This window comes from Theropithecus gelada, chromosome 3 (genome assembly GCF_003255815.1).
Source record: "Theropithecus gelada isolate Dixy chromosome 3, Tgel_1.0, whole genome shotgun sequence".
NCBI lineage: Eukaryota > Metazoa > Chordata > Mammalia > Primates > Cercopithecidae > Theropithecus > Theropithecus gelada.
The window spans coordinates 154,040,810-154,068,519 of record NC_037670.1 but is presented as its reverse complement, the minus strand read 5'-3'; the positions used below and the strand labels follow the sequence as shown (position 1 = coordinate 154,068,519).

The 27,710-nt window shown below is 40.5% G+C and overlaps 1 protein-coding gene across 3 annotated transcripts in view; it reads right to left on the bottom strand.

Moving 5' to 3' along the window:
- The window catches only part of NRF1 (nuclear respiratory factor 1), a 119,489-nt gene extending 93,765 nt beyond the window's left edge, over nt 1-25,724 (bottom strand). Inside the window, exons 1-2 of one of the 3 annotated variants that reach the window (XM_025381000.1) lie at nt 25,626-25,724; nt 9,207-9,438 (exon numbers count right to left, since the gene is read on the bottom strand). In XM_025381000.1, coding sequence (XP_025236785.1) covers nt 9,207-9,429 — 223 coding nt within the window. In that variant the 5' untranslated portion in view covers nt 9,430-9,438; nt 25,626-25,724. Of the gene's footprint in view, nt 1-9,206; nt 9,446-25,625 lie in introns of those variants that run through there. The other 2 variants (XM_025381001.1, XM_025381002.1) reach the window with 2 other exon arrangements.
- Nucleotides 25,725-27,710: the final 1,986 nt, after the last annotated feature.

Genomic DNA, 27,710 nt, shown 5'->3' with positions numbered 1-27,710 from the left:
ATATTATTGGGAAAGGAATGCAAAATATATATCAGTAATTTTTACAAATTGATATGAAAAAAGACCAAAAAACTGAGTTGGAAAATGGGCAAAGGTATAAACAGGAAATAGGCAAATAAAGAAAATTGAGAAGTCAATAAAGATCTAAAATGGTGCTCTACTTTGTCTTACTGCACTGGCTGGAACCTCTAGCTCAAAAATGCAAATTAAACCAACACTGAGACGCCATTTCATACCTACCAGATTGGCAAAAATGAAAAAGACTGGTAACACCAATAGTGAGAATGAGAAGCAACAGGCACTACAGCACACTGCTTATGGGGATGTAAATGAACACGATTTGGAAAGACATTTAGCAATATCTAGTAAAGTTGAAAATGGACATCTTTGGCCCTCCAATTCCCCTCCTGGGTATATCCTCCAGTAGTACTTTTCAAGCTACAGCTAGGGTGACCTTTCAGTGGCTCATGAGTATTTTTTTTTTTTTTTTTTTTTTTTTTTTGAGACAGAGTTTCACTCTTGTTGCTCAGGCTGGGGTGCAATGGCACGATCTCGGCTCACTGCAACCTCCGCCTCCCAGGTTCAAGCAATTCTCCTGCCTCAGCCTCCCTGGTAGCTGGGATTATAGGCATGTGCCACCACGCCCAGCTAATTTTGTATTTTTAGTAGAGGCGGGGTTTCTCCATGTTGGTCAGGCTGCTCTCGAACTCCCAACCTGAGGTGATCCACCCGCCTTGGCCTCCCAAAGTGCTGGGATTACAGGCATGAGCCACTGTGCCCGGTCGAGTGCATTTTTTTCTAATAAAATAGAACAGAGCAGAACACATCACAGAGTATATAATTTGCATTAGGGGTATTACCTCATTAAAAATTGTAGTTTTGGCTATATGTGTATTCATTTATTTTGGGTCACAATGTAAAATGTATTACTGTGGTACATTGTCAAAATAGAAAAAATTACAAACAACCTGAGTATCTACCAATATATGAAATATTCAGGCTGGATGCCGTGGCTCACGCTTGTAATTCCAACACTTTGGGAGGCTGGGGTGGGCGGATCACTTGAGGTTCAAGACTAGCATGGCCAACATGGTAAAACCCCATCTCTACTAAAAATACAAAAATTAACCAGGCATGGTGGTGTGTGCTTGTAGTTCCAGCTACTCAGGAGGTTGAGGCAGGATAATTGCTTGAACCCAGGAGGCAGAGGTTGCAGTGAGCTGAGACCACACCACTGCACTCCAGCCAGGGCAGCAGAGTGAAACTCCATCTCAAAAAAACAACAACAACGGAGAAAGAAATATTCAGATAATGAATGGAACACCAAATAACAGTTAAAATAAAAACAGCCACATTATCAACATGGGTGAATCTCAAAAAAATGTTGAATGAGATAAACATATTACAGAAACATAGTATCACAGTGATACCATTAATATAAAATTTAACACATGCAAAACAATGCTAAGTATTGTTTAATCATACAGACACATAATAGCAAATATAGACAAATGCAAGAGAATGACAAAGACCAAACCTAGAATACTGGTTACCCCGGTGGATGGAGGGAGGGAAGGGAGCAGGATTGGAAAGAGTTCCACTGAAAATTTCAACCACATCTGTACTTTTTATTTCTTTTCTTTTTTTTTTTTTTTTTGAGACGGAATCTCGCTCTGTCGCCCAGGCTGGAGTGCAGTGGCGCAATCTCAGCTCACTGCAAACTCTGCTTCCCGGGTTCACGTCATTCTCCTGCCTCAGCCTCCCGAATAGCTGGGACTACAGGTGCCCGCCACCACGCCTCGCTAATTTTTTTGTATTTTTAGTAGACGGGGTTTCATCGTGTTAGCCAGGATGGTCTTGATCTCCTGACCTTGTGATCCGCCCGCCTCGGCCTCCCAAAGTGCTGGGATTACAGGCATGAGCCATCGCACCCGGCCTGTACTTTTTATTTCTTAAAAAACAATTTGATGCAAACATGTGAAAGCAGTAATAACTGAAAAGCTGGGCAGTGGGTGCACATGCATTCGTTACGTCAACCTTGATACTTCTCTGTATGATTCAAATATTCAAGTATTTTCTACTTGCTGGACAATTTACCAAAACTATCACTCTCAAGATACTAATGTCTATAGACCATATGAATCTTTCTCCACTTCTTTATTACCCTATCTCTTATCATTTCAAAGAAAATGAAATAATAAATCCAATTTTGTTTAAAAAGAAGTCCTCTAGGGCTAGGCACCCAGTGGCTCACGTCTGTAATCCCAATACTTTGGGAGGCCAAGGCAGGAGGATCGCTTGAGCCCTGGAGTTCAAGACCAGCCCTGGACAACATGGCAAAACGGCATGTCTGCAAAAAATTTAAAAATTAGCTGGGCATGGTGGCATGCACCTGTCCAGGAGGCTGAGGTGGGAGGATCACCTGAGTCCAAGGAGGTTGAGGCTGCAGTAAGTCATGATTGTACCACTGCACTCCAGTCTGGGCAACAGAGTGAAACCCTGTCTCAAAAAACAACAACAAAAACCAACATACTGGTGATTGATACTAAAAGAGGTCAACCAACTTGAGATATTGTTGTTTTATTACTTGAAGATTTCATTTAGTTGCACTACTTATAAACTTCTTTTTTCTTGAAAATCAACAATAATCAGAGGCTGTCTGTGCTGCAGAGAATTAGAAGTGTTTCTGAGGGGCAACACAATATAGTAAATGGTCATTTACATTTTCTGGGTCACCTTTCAGATATGATGAATGCTACAGACCAGCTCCTCAGAAAAATTCCCAAGTTGGTTAAGTAGAGTTGGGATTCCAACCCAGGAAGCCTGATTCCAGAGCCTGGGCAGGTAAGCACTGTGCTCTGCTGCCTCTCAAAATTCCTTACCACACACAGCCCCTAGGCCCTGGGTGGTCTGACTCATGCCTGCCTCACAAGGCTCCAACCACACTGGCTTCCTTCCCATTTCCCATCTGCAAGTCCTTGCTTTCAATGTTTCTCAGTCTGAAATGCAATCCCCTTTGCTGACACCTAACTGCCTGTCAGTCACAACCTGCCTCCTCAGAGAAGCCTTCCCAGACCACCCAAACTAGCAGCAATCTGCTGTCCTTCTCTCTCCATTACCTTCTCTCATTATTTTACTCAGAAGATCCAATGCTTTCTCAAATTATTTTACTTTATTATTGGTAGCCCTCCCCCACCACTGGATGAAAGCTCCTTCAGAAACAAACTCTTTTTCTCCCCCTAATAAGCCTTTTGCACTCCTAAGAAGCAAACTCTTGCCCGCCTTGTTCATAGCATCTACATAGGTTACATATATGCACTATACATTATATTTCCTCAATAATTGAATATTAAATGATCAAATGGTAAGTCATTTCTACCAGCTGTATCTCACTTTCCGCATGTGCCACACAAAAAGTCAAATTAAAGTCTTTTCCTGGTCTTAACACTATGACAAAGCGGTACAGTAATACAGCAAAGCCACGTCTCAAAAGCATCTTCCTTCATAGAAAAGCAGTGGACCTGGATTCATGATGTTAAGATGCCCTCTGCTGGAACACATGAGCATTTCACAAAACATACTTTACAAACATTTCATGTGTTTTGCCACTAAGACTTATTTTTAAATTCACCACTCCAGAAATACACAGTGGACAGTAACTGACAGTAATAAGGGTGTTCGTCATTGCATCTGTCTTCCTCTTCTTAAATACAGCATATATTCAAAACATGTAGTATTTTGGCCATTCTTCTTCATTAATTTCTTGTCCAGCTTTTCTAAATACCTTCTAAGATCAATATCTAATATCATACCCATTCAGGCATGGTTTATATGAAGTCTTTTCACCATGGTGCTAAAAGTTCAATGTAAATAGGAGAGTGAATGATATAAAATGTAGCCCAGCTTTAAGTAATTTAGTAGCCCAGAAAATCTCAAAACCTTAAATTGGATTAAGATGATCCAGGATTGCTAGTGCCCTCAGGCATCTGGCAGAAGCAAACAAAAATCCTCTCTAGAGGAAGATAACATTATACTAGACCCCAAATTATTTCTAGAAATAATTTTCCAAACACAGCATCCAGCATTCATTGAAATATAACAGTACACCAAGAAAACAGCCAACGTGAACAAGAAACGACATTAACAACATGTAACAGAAACAGACTCATTGGGACTTGAGAGAATTACCAGGTAAATTATAAAATTATTTGCTTAAAAGAAATGTTTTTCCACTATTGGAAACTGTTCAGTGAAAATCTGGGAGGAAACACACACACACACACACACACACACACAAACACTAGAAATTCTAAAACTGGAGGGAAAAAAAATGGTTAGTTTTGGTTAAACTACTAACAATTACCAAAATTAATAAGGCAATGAACAGATTTAAAAGCACCTTAATAAATAAAGAAAAAACAAAGAAAAGAGAACATAAAAAAGGCACCTTAAACACTGCTGATATGGTTTGGCTGTGTCCCCACCCAAATCTCATCTTGAATTGTACTCTCATCATTCCCGCATGTTGTGGGAGGAAGCTGGTGGGAGGTAACTGAATCAGGAGGGCAGGTCTTTCCAGTGCTGTTCTTGTGATAGTGAGTCTCATGAGATCTGGGGGTTTAAAAAAGAGGAATTCCCCTGCACAAGCTATCTCACTCTTTGCCTGCTGTTATCCGTGTAAGACATGACTTGCTCCTCCTTGCCTTCTGCCATGATTGTGAGGCCTCCCCAGCCACATGGATCTGTGAGTCCACTGAAACCTCTTTTTCGTCCCAGTCTTGAGTATGTCTTTATCAGCAGTGTGAAAATAGACTAATACAGTAAATTGGTGCTAGGAATGGGGTGCTGCTGAAAAGATACCTAAAAATGTGGAAGCAACTTTGGGACAGGCAGGGGTTCAAACAGTTTGGAGGGCTCAGTATAAGACAGGAAAATGTGGGAAAGTTTGGAACTTCCTAGAGACTTGCTGAATGGCTTTGCCCAAAATCCTGATAGTGATATGGACAATAAAGTCCAGGTTGATGTGGTCTCAGGTGGAAATGAGAAACTTGTTGGGAACTGGAACAAAGGTGACTCTTGTTATTTTCAGCAAAGAGACTGGTGGCATTTTGCCCCTGCCCTAGAGATTTGTGGAACTTTGAACTTGAGAAAGACAATTTAGGGTATCTGGCAGAAGAAATTTCTAAGCAGCAAAGCATTCAAGAGGTGACTTGGGTGCTGTTAAAGGCATTCAGTTTTATAAGGGAAGGAAAACATGAAAGCTCAGAAAATTTGCAGCCTGACAATGCCATAGAAAAGAAAATCCCATTTTCTGAAGAGAAATTCAAGCTGGATGCAGAAATTTGCATAAGTAACAAGGAGATGAATGTTAATCCCCAAGACAATGGAAAAAATGTTTCCAGAGCATGTCAGAGGTCTTCATGGCAGCCCCTCCCATCACAGGCCTGGATACCTAGGAGGTTTCAAGGGCTGGGCCCAGGGTCCCTGTGCTGTGTGCAGCCTAGGGGCTTGGTGCCTTGCATCCTAGCTGCTCAGCTGTGGCTGAAAGGGGCCAACACAGAGCTCGGGCCATGGCTTCAGGGGCTGCAAGCCCCAAGTCTTGGCAGCTTTCACAAAGGTGTTGAGCCTGCAAGTGTACAGAAGTCAAGGACTGGAGTTTAGGAACCTATGCCTGGATTTCAGAGATGTATGAAAATGCCTGGATATGCAGGGCAGAAGTTTGCTGCAGGGGTGGGGCCCTCATGGAGAACCTCTGCTTGGGCAGTGTGAAAGGGAAATGTGGGGTTGGGTTGGAGACCCCACACAGAGTCCCTTCTGGAGCGCTGCCTAGTGGAGCTGTGAGAAGAGGGCCACTGTCCTCCAGCTCCCAGAACGGTAGATCCACCGACAGCTTGCATTGTTTGCCTGGAAAAGCCACACACACTCAACACCAGCCCATGAAAGTAGTTGAGAGGGAGGCTGTATCCTGCAAAGCTACAGGGGTCAGAGCTGTCCAAGACCATGGGACCCCACCTCTTGCATCAGCATGACCTGGATGTGAGACATGGAATCAAAGGAGATCATTTTGGAGCTTTAAGATTTGACTGCCCTGCTGGATTCTGGACTTGCATGGGGCCTGTAGCCCTTTTGTTTGGCCAATTTCTCCCATTTGAAATGGCTGTATTTGTCCAATCCCTGTACCCCCACTGCCATCTAGGAAGTAACTAACTTGCGTTTGATTTTACAGGCTCATAGGCAGAAGGGACTTGTCTTGTCTCAGATGAGACTTTAGACTGTGGACTTTTAAGTTAATGCTGAAATAAGTTAAGACTCTGGGGGACTGTTGGGAAGGCATGATTGGTTTCGAAATGTGAGGACATGAAATTTAGGAGGGGCCAGGGCGGAATGATATGGTTTGGCTCTATGTCCCCACTCAAATCTCATCTTGAATTATACTCCCATAATTCCCACATGTTGTGGGAAGGACCCGGTGGGAGGTAATTGAATCATGGGGGCAGATCTTTCCCATGCTGTTCTTGTGATAGTGAATAAGTCTCACAAGATCTGATGGTTTTAAAAGGAGGAGTTCCCCTGCACAAGCTCTCTCTCTTTTTGCCTGCTGCCATTCATGCAAGACGTGACTTGCTCTTCCTTGCCTTCCACCATGATTGTGAGGCCTCCCCAGCCAGGTGGAACTGTAAGTCCATTAAAACCTCTTTCTTCCCAGTCATGGGTATCTCTTATCAGCAGCGTGAAAACGGACTAATACAATAGCTAAAGAAGAAAATCACAAGTTGAAAGACAGAAGAAACTACACAGAAAGATGATACATACAGAACAGATAGTAACAGACATACAAGTGAGGAAGACTAACATAAGTAACTGGAGCCATGGAATGAAAAGAGATGGAATGCAGCAGAAGCAAAATCTAGTGGCTAAAATGTCCCAGAATTGATGACATTGGTCCACATAGTCAAGATGTACAAAAAAATCCTAAACAGAATAAATAAATGGAAATCAGAGCCAAATACATCACAAAAACTAAAGAGAAAAATCAGTTGGGTGGGGAGAGGGGGCAGGCTATGTGGGAGATAATCTTTGAAAGACTAGCAGTTAGAATGAAATAGCTGAATTCTCAATAGCAACAATGGAATCCAGAAGACAGCAGAACAGTACCTTTCAACATGAGGAAAGAATAACCACCAAGCTAGAATTCCATACTCAGTGAAAACATCCTTCAAGGTTGAAGTTTAAGTAAAAACATTCATAGACAAGCAAAAATAGAACTTGCTACTAGCAGGTCCATGCTAATGCAAATACTAAATGGTGTTTTTAGGCGGAAGAAAAACCATCTCAGGAGACCAGTTAGAGATGCAGGAAAAAAAAATGAATATTATTTATTAAATAAAAATATTGTTGGCTAGATGCGGTGGCTCACGCCTATAATCCCAGCACTCTGGGAGGCCAAGGTGGGTGGATCACCTGAGGTCAGGAGTTCAAGACCCGCCTGGCCAACAGGGTGAAACCCCATCTCTACTAAAAACACAAAAATTAGCTGGGCATGGTGGCACACACCTGTAATCCCAGCTACTCGGGAGGCTGAGACAGGAGAGTTGCTCCAACCCAGGAGGCAGAGGTTGCAGTGAGCCAAGATTGTGCCATTGCCCTCCAGCCTGGGTGACAGAGTGAGACTCCATCTCAAAAAAAAAAAAAAAAATTGTCTTGTGGTGTTTAAAATACAGTTGTCCCTTCAAACTCTCGTGAAATTGGTTCCAGCACCTTGATGTGCAGATGCTCAAGTCCCTGAAATAAAATGATGTAGCATTTGCACATAACCTATGCACGTCCTTCTGTACCATCTCTAGGTTACTAATGCTAATATTATAATACCTAATACAATGTAAAATACTATATAAATAGTTGTTATATTATATTGGCCTTTTATTTGTATTATTTTTAATTGTTATATTGTTACTTTTAATTTTTTTTCCTAATACTTTTGATTCAAAATTGGTTGAATATACAGATGTGGAATCCACAGTAAAGAGAGCCAACTGTATACCAAATGACAATAATAGCATATAGGATGGGTGCATGAAATGCAAGTGTTCTAAGAAATTTGTATTATCCCTGTAGAGAGGTTAAAAGTTTCAAGTACATACAACTTTTTGCTTTTCCTTTTTTTTCAACTGGACACAAGGCTCTCACTCTGTTACTCAGGCTGTAGTGCAGTGGTGTAATCATAGCTCACTGCACCCTCAAACACCTGGGCTCAAGCGATCAGTCATCCCACCACAGCCTCCTAAGTAGTTGGGACTAGGGAGCACATCACCACACCCAGCTAATTTTTTTTTTTGGTAGAGATGGGATCGCACTACATTGCCCAGGCTGGTCTCAAACTCCTGGGCTAAAGTGATCCTCCCACCTTGGCCTCCCAAAGTGCTGGGATTACAGGTGTGAGCCACTGAGCCTAGTCAACATAAGACATTGATAAATAAAGGATGTATGCTATAATTTCTACAGGTATTGATAATAGTAAAAGCTTATAACTTTCAAACTAACAAGAAAAGAAATGAAAAAATAGAAAATTTTCAATCACTACAAAAGAAAACGCCAAGAGAAAAGTAAACAGAACAGGTAGGGCAAAGAGAAAGCATATAGAAAAGAAGGTAAATTTAAATCTAAATATGTGTCAGTGATTCTGTTTAATGTAATTGGAATAAATGCTTCAGTTTAAAGCCAAAACACAGGCAGAATAGATGAAAAAATAAAACCAAAGTCATAACACTGATAGTAAGTGATTCTGGACCTCAAGCCTCAGTACAACACAGGCTCAAGTTATAACTGCAAGGCTTAAAAAAGTTGTGATAAAGGCCAGGCATGGTAACTCACACCTGTAATCTGAGTAATTTAGGAGGCCGAGGCAGTAGGATCGCTTGAGCCCAGGAGTTTGAGGCCAGTCTGCATAACACAGTGAGATTTCTGTCTCTACAAAATATACAAAAATGAGCCAGATGTGGTGGTACGCATCAGCAGTCCCAGCGACTCTGGAGGCTGACTGCGATGACTTGAACCCGGAAGATCAAGGCTGCAGTGAATTGTGATTGTGCCGCTGCACTCCAGCCTGGGCAACAGAGCAAGACACTGTCTCCAAAATAAATAAATAAATAAATAAATAAATAAATAAATAAAAATTAAAGAAGAGCTTCTAATCCAAACAACATTACCTGCAGCAGCCAGATGAGCTGTCACCTCATCAGCTGCTGTGGAGTTGAGTATATCTGAGTCATCGTAAGAGGTGTCCTCAGGAGAAGAAGGCGAGTCTTCATCAGCACTCAGCATACTGTGCTCGGTGTAAGTAGCCACATGGACCTGCTGCACTTGCTGGGCCACTGCATGTGCTTCTATGGTAGCCATATGTTCAGTTTGGGTCACTCCGTGTTCCTCCATGAAGTTCTACTGTCAGACAAAAAAGAAAAAGAACAGGATTCAGTGTGTAATATAACACAATGCTTAAACTAAGAGATATTTTCTTCAAGATCAGAGGAACCTTGACAAACTTCCAATTTCGCTACTTACCATGCCATACCAAGTCATAGCAAATGGGAAGCACCACTCAAATGTGACACAAAAATGACAGAGTGGTGTTCCTTATGTGAAACCATTTTGATGGAAATTCGCTGTACTAATTTTATACCTCAGATCACAAAACAACAGATACCCTTAATAATAAAAAGACATTCAAATATAACAATAAAAAGATACTCAAGATACCTCAGTGACTAGCATTTGACCTTGTGGACATAAAAACACTTAGTAAATAAGTGAAATGCTTAACATTTTCTCTGTATGTCAAAGACAAGTGAGAGTCAACTTTTTTCCCAAAAATTCAAATTGGTCTTTCTGCTTATAAAACTGCTTCTTGAGGGCATGGCAGCACGTGCCTGTAGTCCCAGCACTTTGAGAGGCCCAGGCAGGTGGATCACCTGAGGTCAGGAGTTCGAGACCAGCCTGGCCAACATGGCAAAACCCTGTCTCTATTAAAAATACAAAAAAATTAGCCGGACGTGGTGGCGGGCGCCTGTAATCCCAGCTACTTGGGAGGCTGAGGCAGGAGAAGTGCTTGAACCCGGGAAGTAGAGGTTGCAGTGAGCCAAGGTTGTGCCATTGTACTCCAGCCTGGGCGACAGAGCAAGACTCGGTCTCAAAAACAAATAAACAAACAAACCCCCTGCCCCTCAAAAAAACAAAAAACTGTGCTTCCTTTAAACCCCAAAATGATACAGTAATTTATAAGGCAGTAAAGTTAAAAGTTGGCTCTTCTATCACACTTATAATCTCCACTCCTCCCCACCCCAGAAGTTCATTATTTTTGAAAAATAAATTCGGAGCATACATACATAGATTTAAAATAAAAACAGGTTCATATTATACATACTGTCTTTTTCATATTACAATATATCTGGACATTGTTGCATGTCAAAACATACAGATCTACCATATCTTTTTCTTTTTTTTTTTTTTTTTGAGACAGAGTCTCGCTCTGCCGCCCAGGCTGGAGTGCAGTGGCGTGATCTTGGCTCACTGCAAGCTCCGCCTCCCGGGTTCACGCCATTCTCCTGCCTCAGCCTCCAGAGTAGCTGGGACTACAGGCGCCCGCCACCTCGCCCGGCTAGTTTTTTTGTATTTTTTAGTAGAGACGGGGTTTCACCGTGTCAGCCAGGATGGTCTCGATCTCTTGACCTCGTGATCCGCCCATCTCGGCCTCCCAAAGTGCTGGGATTACAGGCTTGAGCCACCGCGCCCGGCCTACCATATCTTTTTCAAAGAGCTGCATAATACTTTATTATATCCATGTGTCATAATTTATATAACCAGTCACCTGCTGATCAAATATGCTTCCAAGTTTTTGCTGTTATAAAATAAACATCAATGCAGTATAAAATTTGTCCTTGTATATAAAATTTTACATATTAGTTCTCAAAAAAAATCAAAAATAGAACTACCACATGATCCAGCTATTCCACTTCTGGATATATATACCCAGAAGAAACTGAAAGTACGATCTTGAATAGACATCTGTACACCCATGTTCATAGCAGCTTTATTCACAACAGCCAAAACACGGAAGCAACCCAAGTGACCATTGATGAATGCATGGGTAAAAAAAAAAGTGGTATACACGTACCACCTATTACTCAGTCTTAAAAAGGAAGAAAACGCTAATTAGAAAGAGGGGAGTTTCCTCAACCTGATAAAGAACAGCTACAAAAAACCTACTATTAACATCATACTTTATTGTGAAAAACTAGAAGCTTTCCCATTAAGATTACGAAGAAGGCTGGGTGCGGTGGCTCACACCTGTAATCCTAGCACTTTGGGAGGCCAAGGGAGGTGGATCACCTGAAGTAAGGAGTTTGGGACCAGCCTGGCCAACATGGAAAAACGCTGTCTGTACTAAAAATATAAAAATTAGCCAGGCGTGGTGGTACACATCTGTAATCCTAGCTACTTAGGAGGCTGAGGCAGGAGAATTGCTTGAACCTAGGAGGTAGAGGTTGCAGTGAGCTGAGATTACGCCACTACACTCCAGCCTGGGTGACACAGCAACGGCGGGACTCTGTCTCAAAAAAAAAGGTCAGGAAGAAGACAAGGAAATCGCCTCTCACCACTTCTTTTTAACATTGTACTAGAAGTCCTAACCAATGCAATAAGATTTTTAAAAAAGAAATAAAGGGTACCCTGATTGGGAAGGAAGAAATAGAACTGTCTTTCTTCATAGATGACATGATTGTTGATGTAGAAAATCCAAAATAATCAATAAAAAAAACTCCTGGAACTAGTAAGTGATTACAGCAAGGTTGCAGGGACAAGGTTAATTGTTTTCCTATATACTAGAAATGAATAAGTGGAATCTGAAATTAAATTAAAAACACAATACCATTTACATTTGTACCACCAAAAAGTGAAATACTGAGTAAGGTATAAATCTAACAAAATATGTACAAGATGTATATGAAAACAAATACAAAACTCTGATGAAAGTAATCAAATAAAAACTAAATAGAGATATTCCATGTTCATGGATAGAAAGACACAATACCGTCAAGATGTCAGTTCTTCCAACCTGATCTCTAGATTCAACATTGTCCCAATCAAAATCCCAGCAAGTTATTTTGTGGATATCAACAAACTGACACTAAAGTTTACATGGAGAAGCAAGAGACCCAGAACAGCCAAAAAAAAATATTGAAAGAACAAAATCAGAAGACTGATACCACACAACTTTAAGACTTACCATAAACCTACAGTAATCAAGACAGTCTGGTATTGGCGAAACAACAGAGAAACAGACCAATGTAACAGAAGGGAGAGTCCAGAAATAGACCCACATAAATACAGCCAGTTGATCTCTGAGAAAGGAGCAAAGGCAATACATTAGTTTGGCAAAATTAGTCTTTTCAATGAATGGTGCTGGAACAAGTGAACAATCACGCACCAAAAAAAAAAAAAAAAAAAAGAAATCTAGACACAAACCTTACACCCTTCACAAGAACTAATACAAAATGGATCATAAACCTAAATGTAAAATGCAAAACCATAAAAGTCCTATAAGATAACATAGGAGAAAATCTAGTTGACCTTGGGTATGGCAATGACTTTTAAGATACAATGCCAAAGGCACAATCCATAAAAGCAAAAAATTGATAAGCTGGACTCCATTAAAACAAGAAACTTTTGCCCTGTGAAAGACACTGCCAAAAGAATCAGAAGACAGGACATAGACAGCGAGGAAATGTTTGTAAAAGATGAATCAGGAGGATTGTTATCCAAAATAAGGAATTCTTAAAACTCAACAATAAGAAAATGAACCCGATTTTAAAAAGGGCAAAACACCTGAAGAGATCTCACCAAAGAAGAAATATAAATGGTAAATAAGCATATGAAAAGATGCTCAACATCATATGTCATGGGAGAATTACAAATTAAAACAATAAGATATCACCACGCATCTATTTAAATATCGAAAACTCGAAAGATTGACAATACCAAACGCTATTGAGGATGTGGAGCAACAGGAACTCTCATTCATTGCTGGTGGGAATGCAACATAGTACAGCCACTTTGGAAGACAGTGTGGCAGTCTGTTATAAAAGTAAACATACTCTTACCATACAATCCAGCAATTATACTCCTTTGTATTTACCCAAAGGAGTTGAAAACTTACATCCACATAAAAACCTGCACATGGATGTTTATAATTTTATTTATAATTGCCCAACCTTGGAAGCACCAAAATGTCCTCCTGTAGGTGAATGGATAAACTGTGGTATATCCAGACAATAGAATATCATTCAGCACTAAAAAGAAATGAGCTTTCAAGCTAGTAGAAGCTTAAATGCATATTGCTAAGTGAAAAAAGCCAATATGAAAAGGCTACACACTTATGATTCCAATCACATAACCTTCTGGAAAAGCAAAACTATGGGGATGGTAAAAAGATTAGAGGTTACCAAGGATTAGGGGGAAGGGAGGGATGAACAGGCAGAGCACAGAGGATTTTCAGGGCAGTGAAACTACTCTATATGATACAATAATGGTGGATATGAGTTATATATTTGTTCAAATACATAGAACGTAAAATACCATGAAGGAACCCTAATGTAAACTATGCACTTTGGGTAACAACAATGTGTCAATGTGGGCTCAACAATTGGAACCAAATGTACCACTCTGGTGCAGGATGTTGATAGTGGGGGAGCTGTACAAGTGTAAGGGAGAGAAGTATAGGGGAATTATCTGTATCTTCCACTCAATTTTGCTGTAAACTTAAAACTGCTCCAAAAAATAGTCTTATTTAAAACCAGTTTTTTAAAAAAGGAAATTCTGACTCATGCTACAACATGGATCAACCTTGAGGATATTCTGCTCAGTGAAATGAGCCAGCCACAAAAAAGAACAAATACTGTATGATTCTACTTATATGAGGCACCTAGAGTAGTCAAATTCATAGAGACAGAAAGTAGACTAGTAGTTGTCAGGGGCTGGGAGAACAGAGTTTCAGTTCTGCAAGATAAAGACTTCCGGAGATTGGCTGCACAACAGTGTGAATGTACTTAACACTACTGAACCTTATGCCTAAAAATGATTATGATGGTAAATTTATTGTTATGTATATTTTACAACTAACTTTTAAAAATCACCCTATATACCAGTGTAATTTCTGTGCAAAGAAGTGACTAATCTAGCCGGGCGCAGTGGCTCACGCCTGTAATCCCAGCACTTTGGGAGGCCAAGGCAGGCAGATCACGAGGTCAGGAGATCAAGACCATCCTGGCTAGCACGGTGAAACCCCATCTCGACTAAAAAAATACAAAAAATTAGCTGGGCATGGTGGCGGGCGCCTGTAGTCCCAGCTACTCAGGAGGCTGAGGCAGGAGATTGGTGTGAACCCAGGAGGTGGAGCTTACAGTGAGCTGAGATGCACCACTGCATTCTAGCCTGGGCGACAGAGCAAAAAATAAACAAACAAATAAAAATAAATTTAAAAAAAAGAAGGGACTAATCTTACAGTAGAATAATATAACCAGCCTGTATTATCTTTATTAAAAATTTTGTATACTATTTGATGATTATTTTTAAAAATAAATTATTTTAAGAATAATAAACTCTTAAAAGTAAATTGCTGGGCCAAAAGGCATACATATTTCAAATTTTGATGTATATTAAAAAACTGAGTGCTTTAGTTGTACAGTAACACTAATACAAATGTACTCTACTTGTATTAATACAAACCCACACAAACATATACACACATTAAAAATTTGACTATCATGTAACAGTATATAGCACTACACATCTGGAGTTTACCAAAAAATGTCAACCATATAGATATAGAAATATGACCTCTATGGCTACATGTAAAAAGAACGTAATTATTTATGTAAAATTTTTATCTTATTTTGTCCTACTCTATTATAGAAGCCTTTTTCCATCTTGAGATCTTTTGATTCTAAAATCCTTTGTTCATCTGAGTAACTGCTCTCTTAAACTAATCCTGCTATGTCTTTATTCTTTAGGTGATTTGTTTCTATGTAAATAACCAAATTTTCAGTTTTCTGAGGTCTTTGAAAACATGGTAAAATATGAACATTTGGAAAATCTGGGTAAAGGGTACATAAGAATTCTTTGTACTATTCTTGCAACTTTTTCCAAAGTCTGATATTATGGCAAAATTAGAAAAGAATGTTTAAGCTACCTGATAAGCTACCCTTCCATATCCTGTTTTATGTGAGTTTCAGAATATCCAAGGGAATATATCCTAGCCCCCGGATTTGTACTAATCTAAAACAATTTCACACACTAAGTCACACAATTAAATATATATGAGAGAAAGATACCATTAAAAATGCTATTTTTCCATCCATTTCACTGTTCTTCGAGACAAACTGCTTAGGGCATTTTAGAATTCTGGGTAGTTCAAAATTATTTTTAAATGATTTGGGATTAGATGGCACCTAACTGCTTTTCAAAGGGATTTGCAGGCTATGCACTTGGCATAATGGATTTCAATTCTTTGCTCCAGAATGCAGTTCACAGCATGAATCAATAGGGCTGTCTGCTTCGCAGGCTTGCCATTTCTGCCTAGAGCCTCATCTCTTTCCACCTCTCTCCCTATCCCATTCTTTGGCCTCTCTAACCAATTTTTTTTTTTTTTTTTTTGAGACAGAGTCTCACTCTGTTGCCCAGGCTGGAGGGCAGTGGTGTGATCTTGGCTCACTGCAACCTCCGCCTCCAGGGCGGAATTCAAGCAATTCTCATGCCTCAGCCTCCCAAGTAACTAAGATTACAGGTGCACCACCAAGCCCAGCTGATTTTTGTATTTTTAGCAGAGACGGGGTTTTACCATATTGGCCAGGCTGGTCTCGAACTCCTGACCTCAGGTGATCCACCTACCTCAGTCTCCCAAAGTGCTAGGATTACAGGCATGAGCCACCACGCCCAGCCTCTCTAACCATTTTTATTCAGTACACTCTGTGAAAAGCAAAGGCAAAGGCATTTCTGACTTCTTTTAACTAGAATGGGATACTTATGAATGATACAATGTTTCCATAAAATCAGAAAGGAAGCAGGCTGGTTAATGCCAGATATGACTGATATGTCATATGACATATTGCTGGACATCATCAGACCCCACTCTCCCAAATCAATTTAGTGAAGCATTTTAGCATTCCTCCATGAGGAGTTAGATTCCCTGGATAGCTAAAGTGATGCGAACTGTCAATAGGTAAAAACATATTAAATATTCTCCATTTTACAAAACAGCACAGTCTATCACCAAGACATCCAGAACCCCTGGACAAGTTACTTAACCTCTAAGCTACAATTCTATCTTTTTTTTTTTTTTTTTTTAATGAAAAAAAAATGACTAACTATTCTCAAAAGGATGATATGAGGATTAAATGAGATAATCCAGATAAAGTCAGGAACACAGTGCCCAGCAATAAGTGCCTGACATTAATTATGATGATGATGCCAGAATCTCTGTGTCTTCCTGATCCTATCCTTCTTGACTCATTCCTTGACTAGTCTCACAAACACTGGGCCTCAATTTCTTCATTTCTAAATTAGACAGTCATCTTTGAGGATAGTTTTCTTAACTGTGTGTAAGAGACTGAATCAGGCATCTAAAAAAGCCCTATGTTAATTCCAGCAACTGAAATACTGTTCTCCTAGACATAAAATAAGGAAACTATAGGAAACCAAGGCCCCTAGCATAATTTCACAACAGTGCACAAAATGAAGAGGCAGCAGATGGACCTGAGAGTGATTCCTCTGAACTGATATAAAAAGTAAGATGAAAGTGCTGGCAACACATAATGACCTGTGACTCAACACCACATTCAAATAAAACAGCATATATATCACCCAGAGCCAGTGGTGTTCAGCAGATTAGTTTAATACTTCATTAAAAAAAAAAAAAGAAAAAAGAAAAAAAATTCCCCCAAACAATAACTTAACATGGTAACAATTTTACTAAAACCTTTCTTACCCTGCATCATTACCTGGGGTGCAATATATCCTTCATCTAAAGATCCTTCTTGGCCAGACACAGCGGCTCACACTCGTAATCCCAGCACTTTGGGAGGCCGAGGTGGGAGGATCACTTACATCCAGGAGTTCGAGACAAGCCTGAGCAACGTAGGGAGACCCCGTCTCTACAAAAAATGAAATATTAGCTGGGCATGATGGCACGTGCCTATAGCCCAGCTACTCAGGAGGCTAAGGCAAGAGGATTGCTTGAGCCTGGAAGGACAAGGCTTCAGTGAGCCAAGATCGCACCACTGCACTCCTGTGTGAGTGACAGAGTGAGACCCTCTCTCTTAAAAAAAAATTAAATTAAGAAGTCCTTCTTTATTATATAAACTACAAGAGGTTGGGGTAGGGGTAATCTGGTACAGAAGAGTTCCTACTTTTGTCCCTCTAGGCCAGTATGGGTGGGTTAGTGGAAGAAAACAGAAAAAGACTGTCTTGGTCCAGAGCACCCTGGTACTTGCAGTCAATAATACCTAAGGAGCTACTGGAATTGAAGGAAATGTCCAAGGGAGTTAAATTTAGTCTAATCCACACATAATAGATGAGATTAAGTGTAGAGTATTTTAAAAATCAAAGCAGAAAGAGCAGGCCAGGAAATCTAATCAAAGTGTAACTAAATGTAAAAGAAAGCATTAGTCTAATCAATAGTATTATCATATCAAAAGAAAAACCACAAGAACTGCCTAAGGGAAAATCTGATACCTAGCCTCCGTCTACAGTCCAAATGCAGGGGAAAAAAAAAACCTAGGCAGGCTCAACTTACATTCTTGGACATATCCAGAATATAAACTGCATAACTAGGATAGAAATTTTACCCTTTTTCAAGAAGCCTAAAGTCAACTATAGGGTTTGCTTCTCCAGGGGACACTAAGGTAATGGATGGAAATCTCACCACAGCAGTAAAAATTAAAAACAATTCCACAGCTCAAGTCAGAGTGAAAATAGAAGCAAAGTAAAATGTGCCTTAATTCTGAGTAAAAATTGAACATAAGAAAAGAAGAATCCATTTGACCCAGGATAATTCTCTTTCAAAGAGTGTATGAGTGATGATATCAGACATGGAGAGAAAAAAAATATCCTCCCACATCACTGGGCTGGCTCCACAGTTGAAAAAAAAAAAAAATGAAGCTATAGTTGTATATGTAGTCCCATCTCCAGACTCCAACTACAGACCAAAATACAGAAAATGAAATACAATACAAAACAGAAGGTAAAAGTTATGAACCATGACAACGAAAAAGCAAAGATAAGGCTGACAGAAATTTGGAGGCAGGAGAGGGGCAGAGAGGTGAAAGAATGACTAGAATATTAATATCCTATTCCTTACATGGTGATGGAGTCAGGAGACACTATCAGGAGGAGATGGAAATGGTATTACAATGTAACTATCAACAGCAGAAGCGAAAGAAAAAGTACCAAAAAAATAAGTACCTTATATTCCATAAAAGAAAGTCAAGCCGGCGCGGTGGCTCACGCCTGTTATCCTAGCACTTTGGGAGGCCGAGGCGGGCAGGGCGGATCGCAAGGTCAGGAGGTAGAGACCATCCTGGCTAACACCGTGAAACCCCGTCTCTACTGAAATACAAAAAAATTAGCCGGGCGTGGTGGTGGGCGCCTATAGTCCCAGCTACTCGGGTGGCTGAGGCAGGGGAAAGGCGTGAACCCGGGAGGCGGAGCTTGCAGTGAGTCGAGATTAAGTCACTGCACTCCAGCCTGGACTACAGAGCGAGACTCCGTCTCAAAAAAAAAAAAAAAAAAAAAAACCAAAAAGAAAGAAAGTCAATAATGCCCATTTGATAAATCAAGAAATAGTGATATAGACATATTATTTAGAGTTATGGAGGCATTACTATTTGATGATACCATAAACAAAACAAACTATAAACAAAAAACAGTTAATTGTCTCTGAAAAGTGGGACTCGGGATAGGGAAAGAATGGCAAAAGACTATTGATTTTTATTGTAAGTCCTTCTATTTGATCTTTTATTATATGAATGTATTACTTTGACTTTTAACAAAATGAGCTTTAAAAACAAATAGCTATGATATAGTAGTCTTCCAAATTCACCCTTTTGAAAATTAAAATTATGGCCGGGTGGGGTGGCTCAAGCCTGTAATCCCAGCACTTTGGGAGGCCGAGACGGGCGGATGACGGGGTCAGGAGATCGAGACCATCCTGGCTAACACAGCGAAACCCCGTCTCTGCTAAAAAATACAAAAAACTAGCCGGCCGCGGTGGCGGGCGCCTGTAGTCCCAGCTACTCGGGAGGCTGAGGCAGGAGAATGGCGTGAACCCGGGAGGCGGAGCTTGCAGTGAGCTGAGATCCGGCCACTGCACTCCAGCCTGGGCGACACAGCGAGACTCCATCTCAAAAAAAAAGAAAAAAAAAAAAAAAGAAAATTAAAATTAAATGACATGCTAGAGCAAACTGTCACTAGATAAAGCTCCTTTCTTACGTTAAGAACTGAGAACAGCACAGTTCAAGTTTAGAAGTAGCCTTGCCTTGGGTAAGACTAACTTCTAATTTGGGGCATCTAAAACTAACAAAATTGTATGACTAATCAAATATTTTTCATACCAACAGGTTAACTTTGTAAATATTCCTTAATATTAATAACACAATAATCCAGTTAACTTTAATAATCCAGTTAACTTAATAACACAATAATCCAGTTAATGCTTTTATATAACGTTTAAGAAAAGCAAGCTTTAGGGCGGGCGTGGTGGCTCATGTCTGTAATCCCAGCACTTTGGGGGGCCAAGGATGGGGGATCACGAGGTCTGAAGTTCGAGACCAGCCTGGTTAACCCTATCTCTACTAAAAATACAATTAGCCAGGCGTGGTGCCGCTTGCCTTTAATTCCAGCTACTCGGGAGGCTGAGGCAGGAGAATCGCTTGAACCTGGGAGGTGGAGGTTGCAGTGAGCCACTCCAGCCTAGGCAACACAGCAAGGCTCCATCTCAAAAAAAGAAAAAAAAAAGCTTTACCACACAACTTCATAATGACTTAGGGATGAGTAGATGATTTTATGAAAATACTGTAAGCGCTGGGCGTGGTGGCTCGCGCCTGTAATCCCGAGAGGCCGAGGTGGGCAGATCATGAGGTCTGGAGTCAGCTGGGCCAACATGGTGAAACCCCATCTCTACTAAAGATACAAAAAATTAGCTGGGCATGGTGGCACATGACTGTAATCCCAGCTACTTGGGAGGCTGAGGCAGAAGAATCGCTTTAATCTGGGAGGTGGAGGTTGCAGTGAGCCGAGATCGCGCCACTGTACTCCAGCCTGGGCGACAGGGCGAGACTCCGTCTCAAAAGAAAAAAAACAAAATACCATAAGCTCACTGAAGTCAGGGCTTGGGTCCATAAAGTCTCTATGAATAGATCTATCATAATGTGCTCTTTAATAAATGATTGTGGGTAATCAGCTGCACATTTTAATTACTAAAGCTACACCCAGGCAGTTACAGTTTCTGTAAGTCTCCTATAAGGCTGTGCTGGCTGTTTCTCTCTCTCTCTGTCTCTCTCTCTCTCTCTCACTTCCAAGCCCTGTCTTCTATTCTTGTCCAAGTTGTACTATTCCTCTGGGGCTGAGCTTGCCAACCATGTTTTCCAGACTTTCCTGCCAGTATCCTGTTAGGTTTTGCCTAGGGAGACTGGAAGGGAAGAGAAGAAGGGATTTCTTTGCTGTTTTCATTGCTATAATATCAGCATTGATCAAGCAAGAGGAGTGTTGCACCTCCCAACTCCAGCTGTGCCCCTTCTCTCCTGGTGGTTGAGTACCAGCTGAATGGCATTCCACTCGGAGCTCAGATTACCAGCTGCAGGAGGACCTCTCTGAGCTTCCAGGTTCTTCTCTTCCGTTCCCCCAAACCCAGGGGTGGTAGTGCTTCCTATATGGATTACCTCAGTGTCTTTTGTGCTCTTTCATCTTGTAACACCTGTGCACCCAATTCCCAGAATTAAATTCTCTGAAATGCTACACATGGTTTTCTAGGCCCCGATTAATACAAAAAGAAGAAAACACATACCTGCATCAAAAATTACTCATACAGTGCTGGTAAGCAGCAATCTGGGCTTTTCATACCCTCAATAAAGAAGTGATGTAAAAAATGGAGCCCATTTTTACAAGATTACAATTAGAGTTTCTGCTTTCAGACACTGATGAATCTCAAATTTAACAAATCATTAAAAAGATGCTAAGTTATAGAGTGTAAAATGTCTCAGAGGCCTGGCACAGTGGCTCACGCCTGTAATCCTAGCACCTTGGGAGGCAGGTGGATCACGTGAGGTCAGAAGTTCAAGACCAACCTGGCCAACATGGTGAAACCCTGTCTCTACCAAAAATACAAAAATTAACTGGGTGTGGTGGCGCACGCCTGTAGTCCCAGCTACTCCAGAGGCTGAGGCAGGAGAATCGTTTGAACCCAGAAGGCAGAGGCTGCAGTGAGCCGAGATGATGCCACTGCACTCCAGCCTAGGTGACAAAGTGAAACTGTATCTCAGAATAAATAAATACATAAAAATAAAATGCTTCATACACACAGAAATGGGACACTTAGAAGTGAGAAGGGAGCATAGACAGGAAAGTAGGCGACATCAACACAAACTTATGTTTGTGAGTCTATCTCACCTACTCTTTAAGTCTAACATTCCTGCAAACCTCAAAATCAACATCATAGTACTATATTGTCTCTTTATAGAAATAACATTGACAAACAGAAAATGATTCGTCATATTACTCGATGACTAGATCAGGTTTTTGGAAACCAAAGAAAATGTGGTAGCAATGGTACCTTTGACCTTTATCTACCATTCTAACTCCCTAGCGGACTGCACAGACCTACTGAAAATCAATGGTGGGTAATGGATATCATTTCCAGCATGGGAAAGAGCGATTTAGAGTTACCATTCTTTTTTCTTATTATACAACTGGACTCAGCATGTACAAGTGTCTAGAGAGTCTCCTCTCCATTCTACCTCATGCCTCCTTAAACACATCCTCACTTCTCCAGCAGGGTGGTACAGACTATGGAACCAGAATACTGCATTCCATTTCCTGCTCTGCCCCTTACTAGCAACCTGGAGAAGTTTCATTTGACTTTTTCTATGTCTTAGTTGTATCATCTGTCAAATGAAGGAAAACAACAGAATCTACTTCATAGAATTACTGGGGACAAAATGAGTTACTATTTGAAAAAGGGCTTAAGGGGACATGGTATATAGTGAGTGCTATATAAGTGTAACTTATTATTCCACGTACAAAGACAACGGGGACAGCAAGAGATGTTGAAGGGACAGTTACATTATTATTATTATTTTTTTACACTGGGTGAAATAATGTTTACAGATCACATTAGGAATTTTGACCATACAAATACCTCTATCATAGAGTTCTTAATCGTTTTTGAATCATAAACTCTCTTGGGGATGGGTGAAAGCTACAGAGCTCCTCCCTAGAAAAATGCATACACATACAGAATTTTCCAAAATACTACAATCTTCTTCAATTCAAATCACTAGACTATGTATTGCTAGAACACTAGAGGGTGCCACAACCCAAGGAAAAAATGTAAAGAAAGTACAGGGAATTTTGGCTTGCTGGAACATCTTTCCATAGAGAAGAGTTAAATGAATGTACTTCAAATGCTTTAAAATATGTCAACTCTTTTATAGGTGCTGGATTAGCACTGTCCAGTAGAATTTTCTGCAATGATGGAAATATTCTTAATGTGTGCTGTCCAAAACTGTAGCTGCTCATGTAGACTACTGACCACATGAGATCATAAGGAATTAAGTGTTTAATTTTAATTAATATTAAATGGCCATATGTGGCTTGTGGCTACTATACTGAACAGTGCAGTTCTACATTCTAAAAAGTTTTGACTTGCTTCTTACCACAGGCCATTATCTAACAGTGTGAAGGTAATTTCTAATAGAGTGGGTTCATATAATTATTTAGGCCAATTTGTCCCTTGTGATAATCCAGCACTATAGAGATAGAAATAAAGATTGTCAGCGTTTTGCCCTTGCCCTACAGACATTCACAGTCAAAAGTAGGCTGGTTTTTTTTTACTCATTATAGACGACCCTACCTACCTAATTTCCTGTTTCTTTACTGAAAGATCTTTCTAAGCCCCTGGGATATAAGAGCTTAAAAAAATATATAAGTGTATACTGAAAGACTGAACTAATACAGTTAAGTAAGTAGGCTTTTGCCATTTAAAAAACAAATCCTATTCTAGTGATATTTGCTAACGGTTAAGGGAGCACAGAGAAGACAAAACTGCAAGGACATGGGGCAGGCATCCTGATGGAAAAGACAGAGTCTACAGTCAGAAGCTTGTCAGTCTCCATAATGAAAAAAAGGGTACCGCAGGCAGCAGCAGCAGCTTGTGAAAGCACATGGCAAGCAAGGGGACATCAATGAACACCCAGACAGCAGATTCAGGGGGAGTCTGGGGACCAAAGGAACACAGCTCTCAACTGCCTCCACACCAGATTCTTTCTTTCCACTGCAATTTAGTCTACTAAAAATAAATCTAATGCTGACCCACCTGTCAAAATGAAAGCAGTCTATCCACACTGTGTAACACCTTACAGCTTACAACCCCGTGTCTGGCACGGTGCCTGAATGAAGTAGGTGCCTAGTGAAGGTTGGTGACAACAATAAAAAAGCATTAGAGAGTGCATTCTCAAATATGTAGACGCTTACCAGCAGCTACAAATATCAATAAAAAGCAGGTGAGTTGTTGAAGCTATCCCTGGTTTAGAAAGATAGTGAATAGGAAGTTTGGTCTACCCAAGCATTTGCAACTGGGTCAGAATGCAGCTGGCATGGCTCTTTTTGCAGAATAATTGTTTGTCCACAGCTGCTACCAAATTACCAAAAACTGAATAAGTAGTTGCCATGTGTGATAGCAGGATTACAGGCTGCCTCAATTTCCATTATGGAAAAATAACGTAAATTGCCACAAGTCCCGCCCCCCAGTCTCAAATAAGCACAAAGGACACTTTTATTCAGATCCTGCATACTGTGAAACAGCATTGTTGCCTGGCTGCTTCAGTGGAGGGTTCAATTCTGCTGGATCTGTCACTGCACAACCAACATCCAGTTAAAGCTATTTCCTAGCTTCTGCAGGACAGCTCAATTCATGATTTTTCTTCTGAAATAACTGAACTAAGGATTTGTTTCTGGATTAAATTATGAAAGTATTTAAGTGCCAATACCACAGACCTAGGAATCTCTGCTATTCAATCATTCTCTCCTTCATTCAACAAATATTTACTGAATTCTTATCAGGTACTTGCACATTATTGTAGCATGTGTATTCCAAGAAAACATGTGACTGGCAATTCTAATTTTGTATCTCTAAGTTTAAAAAGTGTATTCTCAGCCTGGATGAAATGGTGAAACCCCACCTCTACTAAAAATACAAAAACCAGCTGCGTGTGGTAGTACATGCCTGTAGCCCAGCTACCTGGGAGGCTGAGGTGGGAGGATGGATTGAGCCTAGGAGGCAGAAGTTGCAGTGACTTGAGATTGCATCACTGTACTCCAGCCTGGAAAACACTGAGACCTTATCTCATTAAAAAAAAAAAAAAAAAAAAAAAGGTTTTAAAAAAATGTATTCTTTTAGACATGACTTGTATTCTTTGGGAGTAATAGAGAAAATATAGGGGCATTAAAAATAAACATAAATCACTGTAACCTGAGATAGCCACATTACCAAGTTAACAATTTTATGTATATGCTTCCAGCATTTTCCCTGCTAGCTTCTTATATGGTTGGTTTTGTTTCATTGTTTTTAAACAAAAATGAGCCTATATTGTATATACTGTATTACAAATATTTTTTCACTTAATATAAATTAAAATATTCCATGTTATTAACATTTTTGTATCATTTTTTAAACGTCTACAGAGCATTCCCTATAAGAACATAAAGTAGTTTAGTTTACTAATCCTCGGAAGTCATTTAGGTTATTTCCAATTTTTCACTATTATAAATAGCACTGTTATGATAACTGTAGTATTCAATAAATATCTCTTGAATAAATGAGTAAATAAATGGTTTAATAAGCTGAGTCTTGGCCGGGCGCGGTAGCTCACATCTGTAATCACAGCACTTTCGGAGGCTGAGGTGGGCGGATCACTTGAGGTCAGGAGTTCGAGACCAGCCTGGCCATCTGGGTGAAACCCCGTCCCTACTAAAAAAAGTACAAAAAATTAGCTGGCATGGTGGCAAGTGCCTGTAATCCCAGCTACTAGGGAGGCTGAGGCAAGAGAATTGCTTGAACCTGGGAGGCAGAGGTTGCAGTGAGCCGAGGTTGTGCCACTGCACTCCAGCCTAGGCAACAGAATGAGGCTCTGTCTCAAAAAATAAAATAAGCTAGGCAGGGCACAGTGGCTCACGCCTGTAATCCCAGCACTTTGGGAGGCCGAGGCGGGTGGATCACGAGGTCAGGAGATTGAGACCAGCCTGGCTAACATGGTGAAACCCTATCTCTACTAAAAATACAAAAAATGAGCCGGGCGCGGGGCACACGCCTGTAGTCCCAGCTACTCTGGAGGCTGAGGCAGGAGAATTGCTTGAACCTGGGAGGTGGAAGTTGCAGTGAGCCGAGATCACTCCAGCCACTGCACTCCAGCCTGGGCGACAAAGCGAGACTCCATTTCAAAAAAATAAATAAAAATAAATAAAATAAGCTGAGTCTTTAAGCACATACCAAATTACTTCCTTAGCTTTTAAAAGACAAACATTTTGAGCAATCATACACTTATTTCTGCATATGTTCATAGCAGGCAGAGAAAGCAAATGCAGTAAAAACAGCAATCTAAATATAAAGGAAAGCACACAATACTTGGTGGTGAATGGGAGACAGAATAAAAATACTAACCTTTTATAACCTAGACAATATGTAAGTTGAGTACTGGTGTCAGAAGGTAGAATATAAAAAGAGGAATGTGAAGGGGGTACTTATAATCCCATTTTCCAAAATGGCAAGTTAAGAGGCCCTACAGGAAGTTGATGGATCAAAAAATTAAAGTTTATCATTTAAAATTATAGATGATTAATAAATGACTTTCAAAGTAATATAAATATAAAATAATGACGGGGTAAAAAAGTGAGTTAAATTCTCATTTTTCACATCAAAAAATTCACAGATAACGTCTAAAGTTGATAAATCAAGGAACAAAAGTCTAAATGTATTATTTAGCCTTATGGAAGTAACCACAAGGGAAGCAAAAAACAGAAATAGTAAAATAGTTTTTAAAGGCTGTCTTTGCATAGTAGGACTGGATGGCCAAGAAAAAGGAAGAGGCAGGAGGCTTATGGTTTACTCATCATAAGGTCTCCATGGCTCTGTGATTTGTTAGGATGTACAAATAACACCCTGATAAAGATTGGCTGAAAAGTCTAGAACTGTTTGCTTTGGTTTCCCAAATGATATAATCTTACCTTGATAACTGGTCAAATCCAGCTGTCCACAGAGCATTCCTTTAACCAGAGGCAAACCTAAAATGCTTAAGACTTTGGAGACTATCTAGTTTGATGTTCTCATTTTTCAAATTGTGACCAAGAAAGACCCAGTGAGTTACCCAAAGTCACATCTCTAATTGCTGGCAAATCCAAAACTTGAACCCCTATCTCCTGCTTCTCAATCAAGTGTTCCAGCTGCTCCATCAGAGACCCACCCTTTGTACCCGAGCACAGTCTCCCGTCATTACTTGCTTGGGCTCCTTAACTGCTAATGTAAGCTATTATGTATTAATAGCTTAATAATTAAGCTATTAATTATTAATCTTCAAGCCAAAATTTGGGTTTTACTGGGGGTACAGCGAATTTGGGTTTTGTCTTTTATTTTATTTTATTTCATTTTATTTTTTTTGAGACAGAGTCTCACTCTGTTGCCCAGGCTGGAGTGCAGTGGCACGACCTTGGCTCACTGCAACCTTCGCCTCTAGGGTTCAAGTGGTTCTCCTGCCTCAGCTTCCCAAGTAACTGGGATTACAGGGATGCATCACCACACCCAGCTGATTTTGTATTTTTAGTAGAGACAGGGTTTCACCATGTTGGCCAGGGTGGTCTCGAACTCCCGACCTCAGGTGATCCACCCACCTCGGCCTCCCAAAGTGCTGGGATTACAGGCATGAGCCACCACGCCTGGCCAGGGTTTTGTGTTTTAAGAGGCAGGGTCTCACTCAGTCACCCAGGCTGGAGTGCAGTGGTGCAATCATGGCTCACTGCAGCCTTGACCTCCTGGGACCCTCCTGCCTCAGCCTCCCGAGTAGCTGGGACTACAGACGTGAGCCACCATGCCCAGCTAATTAAAAAAATTTTTTTGCAGGGACCAGGTCTCACTATGTTGCCAGGCTGGTCTTAAACTCCTGGGCTCATGCGATCCTCCTACCTTGGCCTCCTAAAGTACTTGGATTACAGGCATGAACCAGAGCATCCAGCCTTGAATTTGTATTATAAAATGATATGTATGTTAAATTGATTTTTCAAACTATACCTGTGGCCACCCATCCTGGTCCCTCTAATACATCTGTTTCCTCCACCCTCAACCCCACCATCACTGCCTTAGATAACACACAATAGCTACTTTGAGAGCTGGTTCCCGCAAACTG